Below are 20953 nucleotides of genomic sequence, written 5' to 3' on the forward strand. Positions count from 1 at the left end.
TACCTTCTGTGAAGGCTACTCTCTCATTTGCTACTTATCCACAGGGTGAAGTAGTTGTAAATGGCATAATCCGCTTGTGTGCTAGTAACTTCTGACATGAAACACTGCATTTCTTTTCTGTCTGCCTTCCAAATTCGATTTTGTTTAGTGGGGTCAGGACTGGGTACATGTGTTGCTTTTGCATGTTGGTGTTTGTGGGTCAGTGAGGGAGCCTGATTCTGGTTTTGACCTCATGGAAAACCACTAGAGTCCTGACGGCTTGGGAGAGTGGGGTTTTCTTCACTTAAAAAAGGATGAGGTAAGACTTTGGGGGATGCATGTGTGCGTGTTTGCCAGTGGGTTTCAGATGTGAGCTGTCTTCATTGTTAACTTTGGGGAGAGCTGTGGCTTCATCTGGTTGAGAGTTTTAAATGCTGAGTCAGTTTATTGTCAAAAAAGCATAAATAATATATCGCTTGTGAAATGCTGATACTGTCATGATTAGATCATAAAATCCTAGTGCTGTCACGATTAGTATTGTATCTCCAGCTGGAGCAGGAAAAGTACTGCGTGTCTGCTTAGGAGGGAGGAAGTACGGCTGCTGCTATTTGGGGAGGGCTGCTTTTTCTATATCTTCTCCTTTCATGCTTTGTGGAGCTCCTCTTTAAAGGTTTATGCAATTTGCAAGGGAGTCCATGACACGTCATCATACTCTTGTTTATTCTTGGATCTTGATCAGGGACTTTTCTGAAGAACATATTTTTTGCTGTGAGTTCACAGAATGTGTCAGCATTTTAAAAAATGAATTACTACTGCTTATAACATTTTAGGCTGTTGGATCTACTTGAAGTAATTTATTTATTTCTATGCGTGAATTATTTATCCTTCCCACCAGTTTTGGCAGTTGTCAAAAAATTATGAAATGTGGTGTCGAGCTTATGCTCTAGAAGGCCATCTGTGGATGATCTTTTCATGCAGACATTTAAAAATATTTTTTTCAATAAACTTCTCCTTAGTCTCAGTGCTTAAAGCCCAAGCAGCCCGTCTTGATATAAAATGACAGTTACTCTGCTGTCTTGAATATTACTATTATCTCATCCTGGTGTGTGAGCTTTGACAGAGAAAAACATATCTCCGCAAACCACCCATTACTGTTGCGTATCTCTGATAAGGCCATCTCTTAGAGACAGACCCTGAATCAGTGATTTTGGTGAAAGCAGTGATTTTGAGCTGTTAGGAACTGTGCCTCACTGACCTCAGGCACTTGCTCTCCCCTATTGCTTTTATTTATTTTTTATGTGGTTGCTGAGGAAGCCATCTGAAAGCATTCAGTTTTGTGGCATCACTTTTAGAAAACTGGTCACTGAACAAAGGAGTAAAAAATACGTAACTATAGAACTGGTAGCTAAAAAAAATTAAAATCAGTGTTAATTCGGGACACATGACGGCCTGCCCTATTTGCGTGTGGAGAGTACTGCTGTTTTAATGAAGCCAATAAGAGTTTGTTCGGTGTTTTGGTTTTTTAAAGCAGCTTAGTGGTCCCATTGCAAAATACTTGCAGAATTAGCAGGAGTCGTTGTTTTACTTCAGTGCCCTCTCCCCAGGCAAAGATACAGGAGCGTTGATCATCCAAAGCGCCATCTCAGATCAGATTTGGGAGCGGAGCCCACCAGCCTCATGCCGGGGGGCCGCGGGCAGGCCGGGATGTGCTGAGCGGGCCAGGCGGGCCCCAGGCGTGCCCGGCCCCCGGCGCAGCATTAGGACCCTGGTCAGTTCCAGGGCCGCCGTCCCGGGCTTGCTGCCGGCCCCGGGCTGCCCCCGCCGGGCCGCCCCGCCGGCGGCCGCGCTGTCCCCGCCGGCGCGCCCGGGCGCCGCTCGCAGCCGCCCCGCTCGGGCAGCGGGTCCCGGCTGCCGCCGGGCTGCACCTTCCTGCTGGAAATGCTCTTGTACGGAGAGGAGGGACGCGGCGGAGCGCTGGGAGCTTTGAAGGGAGAAGGGGTACGCGCCTGTGGAGAGGAACCGGGGGGGAAGCAGCCCGTGGCTGCCGTGTGGCGAGGTGCGGGCCTCGCAGACAGCGCCCGGGCGGCGGCAGAAGGGCTCCGCGCTGGGGAGCGCCCGCGCCGGGCTCCCGGGAAGGGCTTCCCGCGGGCGGAGCGGCGCGCTGGAGGACACCTGGCGGACACAGCTCCGAAGTGCCGCTCTGGCACAGCCCTCCGGCAGCCCCGGGGCGGCTCATCCCCGGCTCCCGAGCCGGAGCTGCGCCGCTGTCCTGCCTGCCAGCCCTCGGCAGCTCCCTGCTTCCCGGCCTCTTCTCAAGCCGCCCCCGCTGAGCTGCGGGGCAGGAGCCGCTTTTGGCTGCGGCAGGGGGGCTGCCGGCAGCCTGGAGCCTTGGCTGCCTTGGCACTGCGGGCACCCTTCTCCTGGAGGGTGCCCCTCATCGACCCCAGCAGCTGAGCTTGAGAGGCAACAGCAGAGGCCGGGAATTGCTGACCTGAGAGCCACCGTCAGCTAAAAGTCATCTGGACAGCTTTGTAGCCTGGTTTAGCAAAACTTCAGTGGTGGCACACGCAGATGTGCAGAACCTCTTCTGCCAAATTCTGATGGGTATGCGCTGAGAAATGATCTTTGCTTCTCCCCCAACATAGCTGAACACAAACGCTGTATGTAAGGTGGATATCAAAAAGTATCTGCCGTGTCAGAGACGGTTTCAAGTTGACTGGTTCAAGGAGGGATTTCTAGAGATTCTGAAAATTTCATTAAAGTCGTTTTAATTAAGGCCAAGATATTTTTAAAACCATGAAAAATCTCAAGCTATCATGCAGTAAAACTGGCAGGGGGTGCTTGTAGCTTGGTTGTGAACTTTTCTTGAGAGGGCAGATGGATGTAAATGAAGATATATAGGGAAAATGAGAAGAACATCTGCCTTTTTCAGCTCTTTATGAGACATGTACAAGCAAGACAAAAATAAAACTGAGCCACTGAGCTTGTTTCAGCATATGGTAGGTGTAAGAAAATTTCTGGAAGTCCCTCTTCTCTCTCTTCAGTCCAGATGCACAGATCAATGGAGCATTTAACTACCTCTGCTGTTGATGTTTTAAATTTTTTTTTCTTTGTAGTGTGCTGAAAACATATGTTAAAATGCAAACTAGTACAAACAGCCACCACATACACCCAACAATCTGTTTCCAGGTGATTCCTTGAATCCATGGCTGTTATTTGGCCCCTTTATTTTGACATTTAACAGGAAATTATGCTAGGTGTTCATTTTTTACTGGGATTTTTAATCTTGACCAGTACACAGGCAAGGATTTCTCTGTCTGCCTCTCATGTAGTGTAAGAAAATGTAGCATGAGAAAATAAGAAGGCTTAGCTAATTTGTGAAATGCTGCCTACATACAGTCCAAGGTTTTTACCACTCTTTGCTGAGAAGGACTGTTAAAAGAAATAGAAAAGCTTACTGAAGTGAGCTATCTGTAGGGTCTGACAAGTGCTAATCTCCTTTGGTAAGGACATCAATTCCTCCTGGGGTACAGACAGCAGTAATTCCAGTTCTCAGTCTTTCTCAACTACTTCTGGTGTTCCTGTCTTGTTCTGAAATCCTGGTGAGCAAAAAGACAAGTGGCAAGATGTCTGAAGGGGATATGTTTAATATATTTTGCCATGAGAGTTTACAATGTATTTGGTTATAATACCAAATTAATGGGCTTTTTACCTTCTGTTTTTCCCCACTATCTGAGCAGCAGGATCAATCTTGAAAAGGCTTGGGGTTTTTGGTTTACAAAATTATTGGTTTTGTAACATTGTTTGGATACATTAAATTTAAAAAGATTGGTGAGAAACAGAGAGACAAAACCAATAACTCAGCAGTGTTTTGCAAAGGGTTACTCCAAGGCACGTTCTTCTGAATAATGATGAATTGCTTCCTGATTTGTGGTCAGTGACTTTTTTTGGTATAATTACTGTCAAGAAGGAAGCTGAACAACCAGAGTACATTTCTTAGACCATAGTGGAGCATTTTCTTCAAAATCCTTACACCTTTTTTTACCAAACACACTTGATATATGTTATCTGATGATAACTGATGATTCATTTTTGTACAAGAAGGTGACCTGTGAGTACATGTCCCAGAGCCATTTCATATTCTGTTTTGTATGCCACTGTATGCTGGTAAGAGAACTGAAGGTGTTTGGTTTTTTGGGGTTTGGTTTTGTTTTGTTTGGTTTGGGTTTTTTGTGTTCTCCTTTTAGCTATCAGGGTGGGTATAGACCAAAGAATGGAAAGGGGTGGAGGGTGGTTTCATTTTGATCTGGAAGAGCAGTCATTCCAGTTCCTAACTTATTAGAAAACCAAGCTCTGTAGCAGTGAAGTGATTGATAGATATTGCATACTTTTGTTTGCTGAAACTAGACTTTTAGGGGCTGCCTTTGATAGGAAAAGTAACTTATGAAGATATTTGACAGTCCCTACATTTTGCTTACTGTTTCTTCCTGTAAACGTATTTCCAAAAAGCACATTTTTAAGGTATTCATCATTAACTTCCATGTTTTAGGAAAATGATATTGAAAATGTTAGTACCTGACAAAACTGTTCGTATTGTAACCAACCTGATTGTTCATTTATTTATTTCTGTTTTGCTGACCTATCACAAAAAATTTCTTGCATTGTTTGCTTTACCTTGTTACATTTTGTGGGGGGACGGGGGAGAAGAGGGAGACTTCTCGTTTTCTCTTGGCAATGGAGTGATCCTGTGGTGCTCTTCTTGTAGGTCACTGGAGTTATAAGCAAAGAGTACATCCCAAAAGGAACACGCTTTGGACCCCTGGTAGGAGAGATCTATACCAGTGATACTGTTCCCAAGAATGCAAACAGAAAATACTTTTGGCGGGTAAGTAGGAAAAAACAGCCCCATGTTGTTGCAGTAAGCAGATCACTAAATGAGTACGGCTGAGAAGCTGGGTCACTTCCTGCTGTGTGATGCGGGGGACAGCCTCTGTATGCAGCCAGGCACAAACAGGGCCAGTGGGTGCATTAAGCTGAGTAAAAGCCTGGCTGTCTTGGATGTAGGGACTGAGTGGGTGGAGAGAGCAGTGGAGATGCACAGCCCTTCCTGGCTCTGTTTTCCAAAATGTATCTCTGCCGATTCTGTAAAGAAATAGTTCTGCTGCTTGCTGTAAGAGCAGGTTATTTTGCATTTCTTCACAGCGGAAAGTCATTCTGATTTATGCAAGTCCTTGATTTTTCCCACCATGAAGAAGCTGTTAAAGTACTGCATAAATGTTCACTCTGGAATTATGATACATCTTCTGACATTTTTTCCTCCGTCTTGTATAGAGCTGCTATAGCACAGTGGTGATAGTCTTCAGGATATATCATTCAATTCATACATTTTTCTAGGTCTCCTCAGATTTGTTAAAAGAGCAGCTCGTGGATCTTAGCAAAGGGAAAAGAGATAAACACCAGAGGTGTTTATTTGTATACCATAGTATAAGCTGGAAGAGAGCAGCAGCCAATATGTTTTGGCTTGGGCAGTCTATGCTGGGGAATATGCTTCCAGTTTATCAGTTGACATAATCCTCATTTTCCTTACAGACACATTCTTAATTGTTAGAGAGCATTCCTTCAGCCCCATCTCATTCCACAGATTTGTTTTGCTGCCTTCTAGCCATGTAGGTTGTGTCTAAATCCGTGGATTTGGGACTGTGTCCAAGCCTCTGTGCTCAGGTGCCTGCCTGCCTTAGTAATATCCCAACCTCATATCCAGGTGAAACCCAGGGCATGCACCAGCATTCCCCACACCCCTTTCTTCCTACCTAATTGAATCATTTTGGTTTTCTCAGATTGTCTTTGTACGATGTAATACAGCATTGCACAGGCAGTTATTTGTGTGAGGTTTTTTTACAGAGCAGGCAACTGTTTTCACATTAATAAGACCACAAATGTTTCTTTTTGCTGAACCTTTTGGAAGCTTGTGTCCAGTCTAGGAGGAGACCAGTCGGCTGACCCTAGCCCCGCCAGTTGTTTGTAAGACAGCAGACACAGGGAAAAGGGGCTGATAACCATCTTGCAGGACTTCATTCCTACATTGCAGCGAGAAAGATGACATCATTCTTATGATGTGATTGTAAGCTTTAATGCAGAGGGATCCTCAGAAATAATATCCTAGGAGCCATCTAAGCATCATTAAATTCCCTGTTATAATCTCTTGATTCGTTCAAGACAGACTGCTGCACTGAAAATTAATTCCTTCCTAGGGGTCTGACACAGGCTCGCATATGCAAAGGAAATTGTGGGAGATAACTTCCCACATGTGATTAAAGGCATCCTGGGCTCGCTGGCAGGAGCGGGAACATCTGCTGGGCGCCCGGGGACGCTGCCCGCGCCAGGGGAGCGGGGCCGCCCGGGCCCGCGTCATTTCTGGGAACCGCGCCGTGACTCAGCACATCTGGGCGCGCCTTCCCCACAATAGGTGGGAGCTGGTGGGTGCCTCTGCCGGGGAGTCGGAGCTGTGGCCCTGACGTGGGAGCGGTGGAGGGCTGGTTTGGGAAGTGGTGGCAGGCGTCAAGCGCCAGAGCCCCGCGTTCCTGGAAGTTTGCGAGCCGGGGTGAACAGAGAAACCCGAAGGCTCCTCTTGATGCAGCACAACTCGCCCGGCTCCCTTCCATTTTCTCATAACAAACACACCGCAAAATCTCTCGCAAGCTGCTTTGATGAGGCCACATGTATTTCCCCCTTCTCAGTTTACAGGAAGTTACTCTTAAAGAAAGTGATTCTGGTGTTTACGGCCCGCTTTAAAGGGCCCGGCTGCCTCCCCTCTCTGCCCGCCGGGCTCCGGGGAGCGCAGGAGGGTCCGGCCGGCCGGGCCGGGGAGGTGCGAGACACAGTGGTGAGGACGCACGGGCAGGAACACCCTGAGGAGCGTTTTCTCCATGAGATAAGCTCTGTCTCCCCTTTGGAAAAGCATTTCCTGCTCAGCGAGGTGCGTTGCTGGTGCAAGCTGCTCCCACTTCAAGGTCTGGCTTTTGCCTGGTCATCTGTTTTCAGAAAAACAGGAGCCCCATTTCATCCAGCACAGAGCTAGTTCCCCTTGAGCGTAAGCAGTGGGTTTTTACAAGTGTGTTTCCTGGATCGCTTTTGGTTTGATTTGATTTTAATAATTCTCTTATTCTTACCATTTCAAGAAACAATAGCTTCTGTCAGTGATGGGAACTTCTTTCTCCCAAAACCACTGAGCAGTTTTCAGATTCGTGTTTTCTTGCCCCTCTGTGGACAAGTCAGAACATGTCCCTTAGTAGGAAAAGTGACATCTCATGAGCTAATAATCCCTCTCCAGGTCTTCCTTCAGTTATGGCAGGTGAATTTCATCTTTGCCTCACCCAGCCTTCCTACAAAAGGGTTACAGTGCAACTATGAGCAAGTGTTGCTTTAGGACTCTGGGGGGTGGAGAATGTTTGCATAGTTTAAACCTTTGGGTGGAGGTGGTAGGAAACTGCAAGTACAGAGGCCATAGAAAGAGGCCAGAAGAGAAGAACTCTGACGTAGCACAGCCAGCCAGTCTTATACACAGGTGACTCAAAGCATTAATGCAAGCATGCACTCAGACCTGCAGTCATCAGCATCACCCACTTGTTGATCAGAGCACCAGGAAAAGGACTCTAAGGTAGACTGTTCACACAGAGTACTCTGCATTTCAGATTTTGGGTCTTGTTTTCCCAGGCTAGCAATGACACTGGCTAAGATTAAATGGAAAAGGTGACTGTGGACTTGCTTTTAAATACTTTCTTAACTCAGAGGATGTCACTGTTGGAAAGGCAGGAACACAGCTTGAACTCTTCCTTCAGTAATATATGCTCATCTTAAAAAAAAAAAAAAAAAAAGGAACTTGGACCTTATCACTTTTCCCCACTGGATTCTGTGCATACATGTTGTGTATTATATATATATATGTGCTCTATCTCTATATATATAATATGTATATATATTCATAAACACTTCCTCTCTATTCCAGATCTATTCAAGTGGTGAACTTCATCACTTCATTGATGGATTTAATGAGGACAAGAGCAACTGGATGCGTTATGTAAACCCTGGCTACTCTGTTCAGGAGCAGAACTTGGCTGCTTGTCAGAATGGAATGAACATCTACTTCTATACCATCAAGCCCATCCCTGCCAACCAAGAGCTGCTTGTGTGGTATTGCCGAGACTTTGCAGAGAGGCTGCACTATCCCCCCTCCAGAGAGCTGACAATGATGAACCTCAGTAAGTGGATTACAGTATAAACAAGGAATGCTAGTAATGTCTCTTATGCCTATACGATCTAATAATAAGTTGTATAATTACACAGCTGCATCATCTGTTGTGTCACAGGAGGTAGCTTGGAGTGGAAAAGGGGAATTAAAAAACCCAACACAAGAGAATGAGTTCCCTGTGCCTGTTCAAATGTAAAGAGATTCTAAAATCCGAGCAGTTGCTTGTTTACAGTTTGAATCTTATCTGGTGAAATTCTGGACAGACAACCTGACCTCTGTCTTCCTAACCATAGCTGTTGGTTCACTCTCAGACTTTCCAGTTTCAAATCTCACAGTGTGTTGAGCAAAAGTCTGCTTTGGTAGCATGTACTAAAAGCTGTCCAGTCATGCTCCCAAAGGGCTGCCCTCACTGTACCAGGAAGTGGCAATGTGCCATGACTCTGTCTAGGTGTCTGACAAAACACATGTTTACTGCATAATGCACTTTGAGCCTTGCATCTACACTTATTTATCTTGTGGGAGCAAACCTTCTGTGGTCTTCTCATCTGGTTACTTGTACTTTAAGCTCAGTGTACTTTGTCCCCATTTCTTGACTTTATATTGCAACTTTCATTTTCTGTTCAAAAATAATAGCACTGGTAGCAGAGGGAAGAGGTGTTTCCAGGGGTTTGTGTTCCTCTGTGGTTTCTGATTATTTCCAGCCTTGGTACTTTACTTCTCACTTAATCACTGCCTGACACCTCACCCAGAGCCCCTTCTAGAGAAGGAAAGATTCTTGCCGACTTCTCAGTGGACTCTTAGGTTGCTTCCCCTGCTGCTGCTCTAAGTTAGAGCAGAGTATTCTTTTGTCCTTCTGCCAGTGACTACACTGAAACTTGAAGGGAAAACTGCAAGCAGATTTTTTTAGGTTTTTTTTTTTTTTTTTTTTTTTTTATAAAAAGAACTATTTATGGTTATTTGGCAACAAGGAATGGGTTGTAAAACATCAGTGTTACTTTGGGGATCATTAGAATTGTCATCCCATATTATAAAAATTATATCACACATTCATATTAATCAAAAGTACATCTGTACTCTGTGGGTGTCACCCTTTCACTAGCTTTTTGTCTTTCCCTACAAAGTAATAGAAGAAAACTTGTTGTCTCCTAATGACAGAGGGAAGAGAGGGAGGGAATGTCTTATGCAGCTATATTCTCTGTTCAAAAACTATCTCACTGATTCTCTCATCTTTGCACATCTGTCATTTCATCACTCTCTGTGCAGTTTTATTTCCTGATATAATGAACTGTGGGACCTGCAGGTGAGATGAGACAACAGCATGTAGGGCTCTGGTGGATGAGGAGTTTGCTAAAATCTACTCAGCCACATTTGGCCACTAGCTAGGAGGACACACAAACACAGGATCGGTTTCCTGCATCTGCTGGCACATTAGGCTTCCTTGCAGAAGTAGCAATTAATGTATTTGTAAAGTGTTTCTTACTCTGTCCAGTTACTCTTAATCAGGTCAAAACTAGGGGTGTCTGGACATAGCAGAATAACTGGTTTTAGTAAAAGTAGTAGGCTCAATACAAGGATTTAAAGACACGGGAACTTGATCCACAGTTTTGTAGTTCAGTCTTCATATTTGCAGTATTTCCAGATGCTGAGTTTGAAATAGACATTCTTCTCTTTTTTAAGATAATTATATTTAAACCACTTAGAAATTTTATGTTAGCTCCTTGCACCTAAAGAAAATAACAGTTCAGAAAATGAGAAAAACTTTTCACTTTTTTTTTTTTTCTTTTCCCCTCATTCTTGTGAGCAACACATTCAGGCCTGAAACCTGCAGATGGGCCAAAAACCCTACAGGTACCATAAGGATTGAGGTTTTCTAAAGTTAGCCTTTTGAAAAGTGTGGAAGAAAAATCCAAAAGTCTCCCAAAGACCCTTATTTGCCAAAGTCCCTGTAGCAATGGTGCAAGCAGGGGTGGTTTTTCCAGCATTAGTACTGGAACCAGATGAGTTTACCGTGAATGCCAGCAATCTTTAGCTTTCTTCTGCTCCTTTCTCCCAGGCCACTAGTTAAATCTAAAATTAGAGAGCATTGTGGTGCCTCTCCAGCCTCTCTCGCTCCATCATAAAGGCTGGCCAAGGTACCCTGGCACTGCATTCATCCATGAGTAAAGAGCAGAGAGGTTGTGCCCAGTTTGCTGGCATCCTGCAGCTGCTACAGACCAGGCTTTGGCCCAGCGAAACATCTGAACACAGCCTTGTTTGAGGGGACCTCTGCCCCCCCAACCTGCTAAGAAGTCAGGAAAGTCCTCTCCAGCCAAATGGATTGCTAATAATTTGGTGCTTAAAGTGGTATGGCTTCCCTCAGAAGAGCAGGGGTGTATCACCACTTCTCACAGCTCTTGGCTGCTGGTTTTGGCACCCGCTGAGGACGAGGGAGGGGAAGTTTGGGTCTGGGTCCTAGGAGGCAGGCTGAATTCAGGGCTTCCTCCATGGGATACATGCTGGTGTGGGCAGGAGGCAGCCAGTGGCCATGGTGTGTGGCACCCAGATCTCTCCCTCCACTGTGTCTTGGGTGTGCAGTGCACACTGGTGCCCGTGGGAGGCTTTGGAAGAGTAGTACCTTGGCTGGCTGCCCAGCACAGGAGAGGCCACCTGGGACACACACCTAGAGACCTTACAGTCTTGCCAACTTAAAATATAGGCAGTTGCTTTAAATGCCTCAAGGGTTTGGGGATCACAGCCTTAGAGTTCAGCACCTTAGTTCCTCTTTAAGCACCAGAGCAGGATGGGCCTCTGGGGAAAAATGTATCAGGGAATTTCTCTGCCTTTATTTCCTGTAATTAGTGGCCTCAAAAATGAGAGAACTACCACTTTAGAGAATAAATGTATTTACACACCCACATGTAACATCTACTTGCATCTGTAACAGCAAACTTTCAAATTAAAGGTAACTTCCCCAGCATTAGTTCATTTGTGCCGCAGAAGGAAAGCATCCAGATGCAAGACAGCAATTAGGCAGGTACTTAGTTGTGGGTTTAACCCTGTCCTCTGTGTTTTCCTGAATTGGGGCCTTTGACCCAGTCCTTCAGACGCTGGAGCACACACCTACCTTCACAGCCATGATTAGCTCCTTAGCTCCGAGTGGAGCTATGTAACTTCAAATGGATGTTGAAGTGCCTGCAAGGAGTTGCACAATAGTGGTAGAGGCAAGACTCCACATTATCCCAGTGCTGGAAACTCAAGTGTCATTCCCTTCCTGCCTGTTTTGAGGCCCCTGATGTTTTCTGTCAAAATTTGAGATGTCACCTTCAGATGGTGCCATTGTCCAGTAAGTAGTTTTAAGTATGGTGGCACAAGATTTTTGTATTCTGCTAAAAAGAATTTTTCAGTAATTTGCTAAATGTGCTTAACCTCATTCAACTGCTCCTTCAGATTGTCTTCTGGTCTGTGATACTTTATTTAGCAAACACTGAGGAAAATTGGTTTGGTGGTTCCAAAGGGTTTAGAATTTCATTCTTACCTTAACATGGGAGGATTATTTTGGGATGGAGGGGTGGAGAGTGTAGTAGTTAAAAAAAAAACAAAAACCAAATAACAAAAGCCCAACAAAATCCAAACAATTGCATTGACTCAGGACATGACAATTTGATAATAATGTTCATATATTGCAATCATATGATGCAACTTCCTGCTGCTCATGTCATGTTTGTCTCCTCAGTCAAGTACAGGCAGGTGACATCTTTTGGTCAAGCTTCAGAAAAAAAGTTCAAGCTGGGGGAAGATAATTTGCATATTTACAAAATATTTCGCAATTTTTTTGTTTCATTAACAGGTTTAACGAGACATTATTTAAAATGTTTCCAGTTCTATGAAGATAGAGTTTTTAATGCTTTTTTTCTTAAATGTGATTTATTCTTCTCTTCTTCCTGCTGGCCCTGACATGCTGGCCGTTAGCTCAGTCCTGTCGCTCGCTTTCCCTTTTGTTTATGGGCAGTTTCACTTTCTGGTTTTTGAAGCTTTTCTGTTTGGGTTGAGAGGAAACATCTGCACTTGCTTAAAAAAATGCCTCCTGGAATGTTCAAAAGGGCTCAGGAAAATGATTTTTAAATGATATGAGAGGCTGTCTTCACAAAATCATAATTTGGGGGCTGAAGTTGTCTATATACTGAGAATTATTTGAAGGCTCTCAGAAAGATCTTCTCTGAGCGAAAAGTTTTCAAAGGCACGTCACACTGCCATAGACACATTTAGAAAACAGATGATCAAATTATGTACTTCTAAATGTTGGTCTCTGTTCTCATTTTGAGTGGAAACAGTCTTTGTTTTGCCCGGTTCACAACTTCGAGGTTCTCTTCCTACTAGCAAAAGAGGTGCTTAATTTAGATCGAAAATGTGAATTGGCATAATTAAGCTCTACCACTCGAAGTGTTCAGTACCATCTCACTCCTGAAATTACTATTGAAATTACTGTCTGCTTACAACCGTTTTTCAAGTTTTTAGAAAAGAACAGATCATTGTTTTTATGAAATGTTTCTCAGGCTACAGCTCAGAGCACAAGAACTGAGAGCAAAGTCTGTAGCTCTGCAGCAGTCTGTAGCTGGAACACCCACACTGGAGTCACTTCAGGCAGCTCCTTCACTCAAGTTCTATTAATACTTAAAAGTAACAGGAGTTTTGTCCCTTTTCCTCTTGCATGCACTCACTAATCTCAGATCTGAGCAAATAATCTGTTGACCTCAGTTAGAAGTGGATCAGGCTTCTCAAGAGGCACGTCTGAGGTTTTTTTTCTTTCTTTCCCCCCACTCCCCTCAGATCAGTAACTTTAAAATGCAGCTGCACCATTCTTATTTTGTCATGAATCTCTTTTCTGTGTGTCTCTCTGACCACAGAAACTAGACAGATCTTGGAAGAGTATGTGCCTATATTTACTGTATATATATGTGTGTGTGTGTGTATGTATGGGGGGTGAGGGGGAGAAATGCATTTCAAGAGTGAATGGGAGACATTTTGATTGGTAAAAGCTTTAAGATTGCAATAAGAAATAACATCTCTTGAACTTTGAAGCATGGCTCCTTTAAGAGCAACAAGAAAGGTTGTAAACCTCTCAATCAGTTTCAGCCCTGGTTTAAATCCACCTTCAGTATAAAACTTAAGAACCTCTCCTTGGCCCCAAACATTACCTTCTCTTATTTTACACAGTGCTGACACACTTGTTTATGTTTTGATCTCTTTGCTGTTCCCAAGTGTCCCTTGTGCTCAGGTAATAAGGGAAAAAGCTAAGAGGGGATTTATGGACCAAAGATAGCTTGCAAACTAAAGAAAGCTGTCACAGTTAGACTTGAAAAACAATCTTTAAACATCACAACTTCTGCCTACACATGGAAATTAGTAGGAGGGACAGCTTTACTGGGAAAATTCAATAGTGGAGAAAAGAGCAATTATCTTTAGTTAGTCAATAAGAGAGCATGGGATTGTTGCACAAAGAATGTTACGATCTCTGCATGAGCTTCCTTTCTGTCACTCCTGGGCTTGCTCCTGCACATAAGGCACGTACATCCCCACCCTCACGTTTAACCTTGTGACAGTGGGAGCTGTTTCTCCAGCTGAAGTGGCCCCAGTTTCTCTATCACTTTTCCAGCACCACCAGCATTTCTCCTTCCTCTTCCCCTCCCCCGGGTTTTTTTCTTTGAAAGAGAAAAGTGTCAATTTGAACTTCCTGCTTGACAGACCCCACTGAGAAACTGATATGGGCCTGATAAAGTGGTATTTATTTATTTTTCCTGCTGCAAGGCTTCACAAGTCCTGCCTCCCACCGCCTCTGTCCAGTTTTCAATACTGCCTGGTTTTGATACTTCCCAAGGCTGATAGTGTCACCAGGAATGTTTGCTCTGAGACACTGCTGTGGTGAAAGGCAGCAGATAAGAAGATCCAGATAGTATTATCTACAGTGTCATTGTGGAGCTTCTTGAACCTAGTAGGACCTCTATGCTATGCCCAAAAATCTGGTAGACATTTAGAAAATGAGTTACCAGTCCAGGAGTACAGACAAAATTACCAAAGAATGCAGATGTTTTTAAAGCCAGAAAATACATGTTATTACTTTATTTTTGATACAGCTCTGCATTAACCTTTGGACACCAAGAGAAATAATTTGGACCCTATCTGCTTATGTGTGCACATGCTTGCTGTACAACGCTTTTAAGTTTTGTCATAAATATTTTAATTGAATTAACTGTGTTCAATTGCATTTCATTGGAGCTTGAAAATACACAAACTCAAACTCAAAAATCTCAACCTAAATCTCAAACTAAATTTGCTTGTTACTAGTCTAATGCCATTTCAAAAAGGATACTACTGTAAAGTGGGTTGCTGTACGTAGGAGCATGCTTTGAAAGCAGCTGTTTTCTTGGACAAGTTTAATAAATGGCTGCTTCTTTGCCTTATAGGGTAATGTTGCCAAATGATAGATTCCATCAGGGTAGTGAATAGTGAAGCAAAGAATCCGTGTTGAATGCGGCGTGGTCATTGCCTGTTGTCACGTTCCTCACTTGGTTCAGATGATCCTCCAAAAATCAGAAATAACTGTTTCTCACCTCAGATAGTGAAGTAAGAGCAGTCAGTCACGGAAGCAGAAATGTTGCTAAAGGATTGCAGTGTTTTTGAGTCACGTACCTACTGGTATTGGCTTGTACCTCCTGATGGAAAGCCTTGCACTAACTAGCTATGATTATAAACTAATTAAGATTCTTGTAGTTTCCCCCCTATAATAAAATATCTCAGAAGTAATCAAGATTATGTAACAAGGATAAAGGCAGATTTGTTTTTCTACTGAAGTCATCTTTCAGTGTGCTGTTAAGATTGTATTATGTCCAGAAAGCAAGGTCTTTGAATACAAATAGAGTATGTGCTGAACTGAGATGAATGTATGCTAGCTTCTATTTCCTTCTAAATACATATTTCTTTTCTCTTTTTTTTTAAAGCACATTTCAACTTAAGCTGGAGCCAACCAGTCTTGCTTTCTTTTGCTTTGCTTCAGCATTTTTTTTATAAAATACAGCTGTAAGCAGAGGAGTTTTGCATAGACTGAATGCCACAGAAATCTGCAGTAAATAGTCTGCTTTGTTGTAGATGTTCCTAAGCAGTATATTTAATGAGTAATGATCTGTTTACTGATGGAGAATACCTTCTCTTTGAAGAAGGCTTTCATCCTAGCCAGCCATGGTTTTTTTGGTACTGTAAGTAATTGAACTGGCTGGTGAAGTGACTGCTGCGGTTTGGCAAAACCCGATTTGTCATGCCTTGTTATTTTACTGAGGAACATTTCTGGGAGCTTGTGTTCTGCAGTCCTTCAGTTAAACCTGTACAGTGAACAAATGCTCGTTACCACATTTATTAGAAATACTGCTTAAAGAGACATTAAACAGCAAAGCTAGGCAGGTTTAAGGGGGAAGAAAGGTGAAATCAGTTTGCAGAATGGGGGCTGGTGCTCTGCAAATGCATCATCATCCAGACTTCTATGTACTGGCTGGTATCCCTTAAATTAACAATGCTTTTTATTAAGACTTAATACCAGAAGGCATTTCTTCACACAGCAATTAGTTTTCTGGCAAGTTGAATGATAGCTCATCTCTGAGAGTAGCCTTCCTTCCCACTAAACTTGTAGGGGTTAGATTCTGTTTTGAAAAGAGATAATGCCAGTGATATATCTAAATAATCATTATCTTGTCTTTGTGTTTCAGCACAAACCCACATTAATCCAAAGCAGCACAGCACTGATAAAGATGAGCTTTATCAGAAAAGCGTCCCAAAGAAGGAGCACAGTGTGAAAGAAATCCTGAAAATGGAATCCAATCCTCCTAAAGGAAAAGACTTCTTTCAGACCAACATTTCACCAGTTACTCCAGAAAAAGACTTGGATGATTTACATAAGAACTATAGCCCGGAGAGGTGTTTCTTCCCTCGAGTTGTCTACCCGATCCGACCTCACATTCCAGAAGACTATTTGAAAGCTTCCTTAGCATACGGCATGGACAGACCCAGCTACATTACTCACTCGCCCATCCAGGCATCTACTACACCAAGTCCTTCTGGGAGGAGTAGTCCAGACCAAAGTTTAAAAAGTTCAAGTCCTCACAGTAGTCCAGGGGTCACAGTTTCACCTCTGGCACCTACTTCCCAAGAGCACAGAGAGCCATACTCTTACTTGAACGGATCATATGGCTCAGAAGGATTGGGGTCTTATCCTGGATATGCACCCCCTGGCCACCTCTCACCTGCCTTTCTACCGTCCTATAACCCCCATTACCCAAAATTCCTGTTACCTCCATTCAATATGAGCTGTAATAACCTGAGCGCTTTGAACAATATCAATGGCATCAACAATTTCAATCTCTTCCCAAGGATGTACCCTCTTTATGGCAACCTGCTCAGCGGAGGTAGCCTTTCCCACCACATGCTCAACCCCACCACGCTCCCCAGCTCATTGCCCAGTGAAGGAGGCCGTCGACTGCTGCAGCCTGATCATCCGAGAGACTTCCTCATACCAGCACCCAACAGTGCCTTCTCTATCACGGGCGCTGCTGCCAGCATGAAGGACAAGCCATGCAGCCCTACCAGTGGGTCCCCCACCGCTGGTACAGCAGCCAGTTCGGAACACATAATGCAACCTAAACCTACCTCAGTGGTGTTGGCTGCCACCGGCGGTGAAGAAGCCATGAATCTCATTAAAAGTAAGAGGAATGTGACCGGTTACAAAACACTCCCATACCCACTGAAAAAGCAGAATGGGAAGATCAAGTACGAATGCAATGTTTGCTCCAAGACCTTTGGCCAGCTGTCCAATCTGAAGGTAGGCAGTGGAGAATAAGACAGGAGCCTTCTTTGAAGGCTCAGATTTCTCCCTGTAGGTTTTCGAGGAAAAGCAGGGTCAGGCCTCCCTCGCTTGTTAGGCTGTTTATGCGTCTGGGCTTAATACAGCGTCCCCCAGCAAGAAAGCGTGGTTGTGTGTTTGAATAGTGACGCCACCTAATTAACTAGATAACATTGTATTTTGGCAATGGCACTCTTCCGCTGACTTTAGGAAACATCTGAAAGCACTTTTGTTGTAGTACTGGAAACTGCAAATTGTTAATTGCTTTGTCTCTCCCTAGGTGCACCTCCGAGTACACAGCGGAGAGAGACCATTTAAATGCCAGACTTGCAATAAGGGCTTCACACAGCTGGCTCACCTCCAGAAGCACTATCTGGTACACACGGGAGAAAAACCCCATGAGTGTCAGGTATGTAACACAGAGAGAGAGAGATACAATTCCTTCTGATGCTGAAGGGATGGCAGGGCTTTGCACACCCCATGCAGTGTGCAGGGAGGGCTGAGGGACAAACCCTTGACTGCTCATGGCCGGAATCTGCACCACAGCCAGGCCCAGCCCTGGTGCAGCAGCATCTGTGGGACAGCATGATTGCCTGCAGCCTGCTAGAGCAACATCTGCCTGATACAGCCACACTCAGGATGACATTCAGCAATATTTAAATAAAAAAGGTGGGGATTTTTTTCCCCTTGTGAGAAAGTGTGAAGATATAGAAAGCTGCTGCTTCATCCTGCCGTCTCCTCCTAGGTGTCTGTGATTTAAACCATAAAATCACCTCCCACTCATTCGCTGTTTCTCTGCCACCCCCCACATTAGGTTTGTCACAAGCGGTTCAGCAGCACCAGCAATCTCAAAACCCACCTGCGGCTCCACTCTGGAGAGAAGCCTTACCAGTGCAAGCTCTGCCCAGCCAAATTCACCCAGTTTGTGCACCTGAAGCTGCACAAGCGTCTCCACACCCGGGAACGCCCCCATAAATGCATCCACTGCCACAAGAGCTACATTCACCTCTGCAGCCTCCAGGTCCACCTGAAGGGCAACTGCCCCGTCGCCCCAGCTTCCGGCCTCTCCATGGAGGACCTGAACAGAATCAATGAGGAGATCGAGAAGTTCGACATCAGTGACAATGCTGACAAGCTGGAAGAAGTGGAGGACAATATCGACTTAACATCGATCGTGGAGAAGGATATACTGACCATGCTCAGGAGGGAAATGGAGGGAGCTAATCTGAAAGTCTCTCTACAGAGGAACCTGGGAAATGGGCTTATCTCCTCAGGATGCAACCTTTACGAGTCGTCAGATATGTCAGTTATGAAGTTGCCTCACGGTCACCCACTACCTCTGTTACCTGTAAAGGTCAAGCAAGAAACAATTGAACCAATGGACCCTTAAGACTTTTTGGCAAAGTGATTTTTTTTATTTATGACTTGGCAAGTCAGGGTGCCTGTAGCAGTTGCTTGTACATAGTTTCAATGCTGCAAAGCAATCTTGGCTTACAGTAGTTTCCCTACGCTCTCCAGCTGAAAGAAGGAACTCCAAAGTTACTGTTTTCTCAGGGCATAAAAAGGGGCAAAGGACTGTGCATTGCCTCGCCAGTTACTAAGAGACAATCATCTATCCATAATTATTTTTTCAATGATAGTACTTCATAATTTATTATGCAATTAATCATTCTAAAAGCAATAATTAGGAAAATGTTTACAATGACTGGAAAAATTCATTGTAATTTTTACTTTAAATGTTTTTATTTTTTGTTTTATGGCCATTCTTTGTAGATTTTTTTTCTGCACATCTGTTTTAAGAACCTAAGATTAGGGTTTCAGTAAATGTGTTTTATGTACCAATGTCTTTTAAACAAATGTGGTTTTTCGTATTGCCAAAGTTGGACATGTGACATACAGAATCCTAGATCTGTTGGTTTGACAAAAAATGCTGTGTACTTTCATGAGCAAATCACCCCACTGGGAATTGAAAAGGAAAAAAACAAAAACAAAACAAAAACAAACCAATAACCCAGAGTAGCAGCAAGCAGGGAAGAAACTTTTTCTCCTGCCTCTCTGAGGAGAGGAGAAAGATTCTTCTACCTGCAGCTCTCTGTGGAACAGATGTGGCACAGCACCAACCTGCCATGGACAATACCACATGTTTTTAGAACACAGCTCCAGCCCCACACATTGTCGTGTAACTTTAAGACCAAAGGAATACATGAGCTTAAAGTGGCTTTTCCAAAATAAAATCTCACTTACAGTCTTTTGTTTCCACAAGCAGTTTAAAAGCAAAGACACAAATAATATTCTGCCTAAAAGGGGAGGGTTTGGGCAGATTTCTTTCTTCTGATTTTTGTTTTATTTTGGGGTTTTTTGGCCAGAGCCTTCTAGGGATAAAAAAAAAGAAAGATGGTCAGATTCCCTGAGAAAGAAGGGGTTCAGTTTTACTTGTATTTTTCTCTCCCACTTTGCCTGGGTAGAAGTGGGGAACAAAGTCCTTTCCTGGCACATAAATTTTTTTCGTCCTTTCTGTACGACTCAGATTTTTCTCAGTATTTGTGTTTGTACATTTTGTGGTTAATTTAATTAAAGAAGAAAAGGGCATTGCAAAGTTGTTGAACAACAATTACCTCAGTGCTTGTGTCCAGTGGTGCAGACAATGCTGTTTTACTTAAATGCTTTGCTACTTTAGAGAAGAAACCAAAATGTGCACAGGGAAAGATAGAATGCACGTCCTTTTATCTTTTTGTTTTGCTAAGCCCAAAGATGATATGGTGACGTTTGAGGTGTAGCAAAGAATACATGTATATTTATAGATATATTTATACCACTATACGATATATGTATATGTATATATATTTATACCACTTAAGTTGTGAGCCAAACCATGTAATAAAACCTATTTTTCATCTAAGTGTGAAAATCAAATGTTATCCCAGTTTTGCAAATAACCAATGACCTCAAAACCAGAAGGTTGTACCAAGGCATTTATCACTTGCAAGTACACACGCACAGCTGAAGGCGAAGGCAGAACTTGCCAACACGTGAATGGCTTCATCATGCATCCATGTGTAGCATCTCAGTGAATTTGGTGGGAATGACCCTGTTAGCAGGCCAGAGCTCCTTCAGTCCCCTGCTCTCCTGGCAGTCTGCACTGAGGGGGAAGGAGGCTGGTGGTCAGTCAACAGACAGCCAGAAAAGGTGATGACAAACATGACCTGTGCGTGATGTGTTCCCAAATCACAGTGAGGGCAGGATGGAAGTCAGGTGGGACAAGGCCCTTGTCTCATCGTGCCCTGCCACTAATGAGCTGCACAGTCAACTCACACGAACATAGTCAGCATTATTACACACCTCCCCTCCGTGTATCCCTTTTTGTCTGGTTACGTTCTTAAAAAAAATTTTAAAAGTCCACCTCAACAATCCAGGATTCGGTGGTCTTTTTTTTTTCCCAGCAAGCTTCATTTTAATGCCTTCTGTTAAAAAACAAACAATCCTGAAATACAAGTCTCTCAACACAGCTTTTGAAGGACTCCAGTTCATTACATTTCCACTCCTGCAAATTGTGAGGCTGACATCTTTTAAATGTAGCAATAGTTCATAAATATAGTACTTAATTGTAGGATAAACCAAAGTATCACTACTCTGTCACTGGACACACACTTTTCCTATTATTGCCTGTAGTGCTTTCTTGTATTTGATACAAAAATTACAAGAATTTATATGCATCAGCTTTAAGAATTGTTACTTCTCTTTACTGTTTTCCCCTCCCCTTAGACGTTTTACATGTGAATGTAGCAACAATCAACAGTGTTTTTGGGGGTTTTTTTTGTCTCTCTTAAGAAAGACTCTGACCAAAGTTAACAGGCTTTTTACTT

At 43.6% G+C, this 20953-nt stretch overlaps 1 protein-coding gene across 12 annotated transcripts in view; it reads left to right on the top strand.

Moving 5' to 3' along the window:
• Positions 1 to 19989, top strand: part of PRDM1 (PR/SET domain 1) — a 102197-nt gene extending 82208 nt beyond the window's left edge. For all 12 annotated transcript variants that reach the window (XM_086876687.1, XM_086876686.1, XM_086876685.1 and 9 more), the window contains 5 exons: positions 4745 to 4864; positions 7985 to 8237; positions 15961 to 17069; positions 17371 to 17499; positions 17905 to 19989. In XM_086876687.1, the coding sequence (XP_086732813.1) occupies positions 4745 to 4864; positions 7985 to 8237; positions 15961 to 17069; positions 17371 to 17499; positions 17905 to 18480 (2187 nt within the window). In that variant the 3' untranslated portion in view covers positions 18481 to 19989. The remainder of the gene's footprint in view (positions 1 to 4744; positions 4865 to 7984; positions 8238 to 15960; positions 17070 to 17370; positions 17500 to 17904) is intronic.
• Positions 19990 to 20953: the final 964 nt, after the last annotated feature.

The sequence above is a fragment of the Cyanistes caeruleus genome, chromosome 2 (assembly GCF_971803275.1).
Source record: "Cyanistes caeruleus chromosome 2, bCyaCae1.hap1.1, whole genome shotgun sequence".
NCBI classification, from domain to species: domain Eukaryota; kingdom Metazoa; phylum Chordata; class Aves; order Passeriformes; family Paridae; genus Cyanistes; species Cyanistes caeruleus.